We start from the raw sequence: 4006 nt of genomic DNA, 5'->3' as shown, positions 1-4006 counted from the left end.
GTCTCCGTATTGCTCCTGCTATTTCGTGGTTTCTCGAGCTGTGCCAACAATCGCAAGTCCATCCAAAAAGAATGTCACACGCTCAAGTATAACATTCCTTATGATTTGACTTGCTCGTACTCTCATTCCGTATCTCCTCACTGCAACATGTATTCAGGGGAATCAGGACGGCAATCGGCACTACTGATCGCAGTCACCGTCTGCTAACGTGGAGCCATCACTCGCCGCTCCCTGCGTCCAGCTTGCATGTATAAATATACCCGTCAGACAGCAGGGTTGATCGACAACAGCGAGCACGCTGGTGACCGGGTTGGAATGGATAGGGCTCTTCTCGTGCCCGCTCTCCTGCTCGCGGCTCTGCTAGCTTGCAGCGGCGGCGTCCATGGCGCCGGGTTCAACAGGTACAGCTTCCCCAAGGGGTTCATCTTCGGCACCGGCTCCTCCGCCATTCAGGTATCATATGTCTTGGTGCACACGTTGCTTACACGAGCTTGTTTCTCTGGCCTGCTGAATAAGGTTGTGCCGTGTAGTCTTCTTATACTACATGCCATTCTGCATTTCTTGGTTGCAGTATGAGGGAGCTGTGAATCTGCGGGGCAAGAACATCTGGGACACCTTCGCTCGCACCCCAGGTTCAGATCTTCAACTAATCACTGGCTCTCATAAGTACTGCCGACAAGATAGGACTAATAATACAGTTGCTAGTGTACTGCAGCTACAACATGTGTTCCGCGAGCTGAGTGTCTGCTGAATTATTTTTAGAGAAAGAAAGGGACCAAGGCATCGCCTTCCCCGATTTCCATTAAAAGTGTATGAGTTAGTTTACCTCTTAGCCGACGACGAGCATCTGTGTCGTACCATGCACGCTCTGCTCAAACATGGACGTCACGCCATGAGAAAAACAGTAGCGTCTTTCGTCCTGGATCGGGAAAAAAACCCGAAGAAATGTACTGACGTCGTGTAAAACACACCGTGACTGCAGGTAAAATAGCCGACGGCAGCAACCCGGATACGGCAAACGACTTCTATCATCGCTACAAGGTGGGCCCTCCTGTCTGATCGAATTCGAGGCCGTAGTTAAGCACTTGCCATGCTTTGACCGATCTCGTCGTGGATCTGTGAATGCAGGACGATCTGAAGCTGATAACCGACATGAACATGGACACCTTCCGGTTCTCCCTTGCGTGGAGCAGGATCCTTCCAAGTAGGTCACCATGGAAATTGTGCTGCAGAAAAATGTTTTGTTCTGACTGACCGGTTGCTGCAGATGGAACCATAGCCGGAGGAATCAACAAAGCAGGGGTCGATTTCTACAACAGCCTCATCGACAAGGTTTTGGCTAGAGGTAATCAAGACGTACCGCTCTATCCATGCATTGAGAAATACATATACGAGGAACTTGCTCTGAATCCGTTGGCTGCAGGGCTGACGCCTTTCGTCACAATCTTCCACTTCGACACCCCCCAGGTCCTCGAGGACAAATACGGAGGCTTCTTGAGCCAAAACATCGTGTAATTAAGCCACCGTTTTACTCTCCACTTTCATCATCCTGTTAATGGAACTCGTTTGTGGTTAATTAATTGTGTACTGTACGCACATAGAAAGGACTACGTGGAGTACGCGGAGCTGTGCTTCAAGCTGTTCGGCGACCGGGTGAAGTTCTGGACCACCTTCAACGAGCCCATGATCTTCTGCGCCTTCGGATACGGCAGCGGCAGCACGGCCCCGGGGCGCTGCTCGCCGTACGTGTCCAAGGCCTGCGGCGCCGGGGACTCCTCCACGGAGCCCTACATCGCCGGCCACAACCTCCTCATCGCGCACGCCGAGGCCGTGCGCCTGTACCGCACCAGGTACCAGCCGGCGCAGCGGGGCCAGGTCGGCATCGTGCAGGTGTCCCACTGGTTCATCCCCTACGACGCCGCCTCCGACGCCGACCGGCACGCCGTGAAGCGCAGCCTGGACTTCATGCTCGGTTGGTTCATGCACCCGGTGGCGTTCGGGGAGTATCCGGCGACGATGCGCCGGCTGGTAGGCCGCCGGCTGCCGGAGTTTACCAAGGAGCAGTCCGACATGCTCAAGGGGTCCTACGACTTCCTCGGCCTCAACTATTACACGAGCAACTACGCGCAGGCCGCCGCGCGCGCGCCCGACCGGCGGCAGCCGTCGTACGGCACCGACCACCGGGTCAACCAGACCGGCTACCGCAACGGCATCCCCATCGGCCCACCGGTACGATCTTGCGGCTGCAGTATCGAGCTGATTTCACAAGAGATGAGATTTCATCGATCTGAATGAATGTACGTGCGTATATCTTTGTATGCAGGCGTACACGCCCATCTTCTTCAACTACCCGCCGGGGCTGCGCGAGCTGCTGCTTTACATCCGGAGGATCTACGGCAACCGCCCCATCTACATCACCGAAAACGGTAAACCAGAAAACCATTTCTCTTGATTTGTCCCTCAGTTCAAGTAACTGATAGTATTGTTGTACGATGCAGGCACTGACGAGGCGAACAACAGCACAATCCCGATCAAAGAAGCGCTCAAGGACGACACCCGCATCTCCTTCCACGTCAACCACCTCAAGTTGGTGCACAAAGCCATCCAGTACGTGCGCGAACACACATCAATTTTTTTTCTAGTACTATGAAGATGAAACATCAAGCATTACTCTAAACAAATTTCATAGTACTCTCCCCGTATCAAAATAAGTGTCTCAACTCCAGTACAAGTGTACAACATTGTACTAAAGTTAGTACAAAGTTGAGCGAATATCCAATTCGGTGCTCGGGTCCAGATGAACCCGGTAAACAGTAACACCATAAAAATAGAAAAAAATATCTTGAAAGATGTTTGAGTGCAGAATGTGCGTGCAAAATACCATTTGAACATCCGTGGAGCTCATGGCAAAAAGAGAAAACCGGCCAAAACAGTGTGTGATCAGTAACTTTACTCAAAGAGTCAAATTTTATCTTTTTGTCACTCGCTCCTCTAATTTCAAAACTCCACCAAATTTGTACGAACATCACGCACACAGGCATCTTGCTTGCAAAAAAAAATCAGAATTTTTTTATTTTTTTTCTATTTTTTGAGAATTTTTGATTTTGTCTGGGCCCATCTGAACCCGGGCGCTGAAACGCGACTCTTCAAAGTTGACACACTTATTTTAAGACGAAGGGCTATTTTTCCATTTGATGTTTAACATTTTACTGTGCCTCTCTAGGGAGGGGGTGAACGTGAAGGGTTACATCACATGGACGTTCCTGGACGGCTTCGAGTTCGGTGACGGATTCAAGGATCGGTTCGGTCTCATCTACGTCGACTATGCCACGCTCGCCAGGTACCGCAAGAAGTCCAGCTACTGGATCCAGGACTTCCTTCAGAGGCACTGATCGATGGTGAAGATGGCCGGGGGCTTACATTAGTTATTTTTTGGACGGTCAAAAAATGAAGCGATTTGAGTGAATAATCGATCGACCGATCCTCCGTACGTCGATTGCAGGCGCATGCTATTCATGCGTGCATGTGTGACAAGATTGCACCGAATAAGTGTCGTAATATTTATGTACTCATAAAAAAAATGCTTAAAAACGGGCACTCGTAAAGAAGCGTCGTACGATTTCTTGTATGATTATCAATAATAATGAATTCAACCCGATGGTCGTTTGGAAGAAGAAGAAAAATGAACAGAGGAGATCACAGATCGATGGTAACACGAACAGAGGAGATAATGTTTACCCGATGACACGGATCTATGTCTCTCGCTCTTGTATTGTTACTCAATCACGGAATCAGAGGTACAATTTGGAGCTAGGGTTCGGAGTAGAAGGAAAGGGGATCGAGAGGAGAGCCAGGAGGTGGGAAGGGGAGAACTCACCCAATGGCGCCGATACAGAATAGTGATCCAACGATGCCGAATCCCTCCACACGCCACCCTCTAAGTACACACTCACTGGACCCAGTCCTCTCCCTGGACTTGTGGGTTGGGCCGACGCCCTCTCTTGGG

The 4006-nt window shown here is 50.5% G+C and overlaps 1 protein-coding gene across 2 annotated transcripts; it reads left to right on the top strand.

Moving 5' to 3' along the window:
* The first annotated feature begins 278 nt into the window (after window positions 1-278).
* LOC119337531 (beta-glucosidase 28-like) lies at window positions 279-3677 on the top strand. Of its 2 annotated transcripts, none has more exons than XM_037609699.1 (10): window positions 279-453; window positions 572-632; window positions 983-1041; window positions 1129-1204; window positions 1268-1345; window positions 1424-1511; window positions 1602-2229; window positions 2324-2426; window positions 2499-2607; window positions 3224-3677. In XM_037609699.1, exons 1-10 carry the CDS (start codon window positions 316-318, stop codon window positions 3390-3392), a joined length of 1509 nt encoding a protein of 502 aa, XP_037465596.1. In that variant the 5' UTR covers window positions 279-315; the 3' UTR covers window positions 3393-3677. The 2 variants fall into 2 exon arrangements, with proteins under 2 accessions (XP_037465596.1, XP_037465595.1); XM_037609698.1 differs by having other exon boundaries at window positions 294-401; window positions 517-632.
* The last annotated feature ends 329 nt before the right edge of the window (window positions 3678-4006 follow it).

Source organism: Triticum dicoccoides, chromosome 7B, assembly GCF_002162155.2.
Source record: "Triticum dicoccoides isolate Atlit2015 ecotype Zavitan chromosome 7B, WEW_v2.0, whole genome shotgun sequence".
Taxonomy (NCBI): Eukaryota; Viridiplantae; Streptophyta; class Magnoliopsida; order Poales; family Poaceae; genus Triticum; species Triticum dicoccoides.
The sequence above is the reverse complement of the archived record's forward strand: the minus strand, read 5'-3'. Positions and strand labels throughout refer to the sequence as shown.

Bases quoted from the DNA above. Each gene is read 5' to 3' on its own strand.
- LOC119337531 (XM_037609698.1), top strand. From the start codon at position 316: ATGGATAGGGCTCTTCTCGTGCCCGCTCTCCTGCTCGCGGCTCTGCTA. The intron at 1,346-1,423 runs GTAATCAAGACG...CGTTGGCTGCAG, and splicing joins CGACAAGGTTTTGGCTAGAG to GGCTGACGCCTTTCGTCACA. The intron at 2,608-3,223 runs GTACGTGCGCGA...GTGCCTCTCTAG, and splicing joins TTGGTGCACAAAGCCATCCA to GGAGGGGGTGAACGTGAAGG.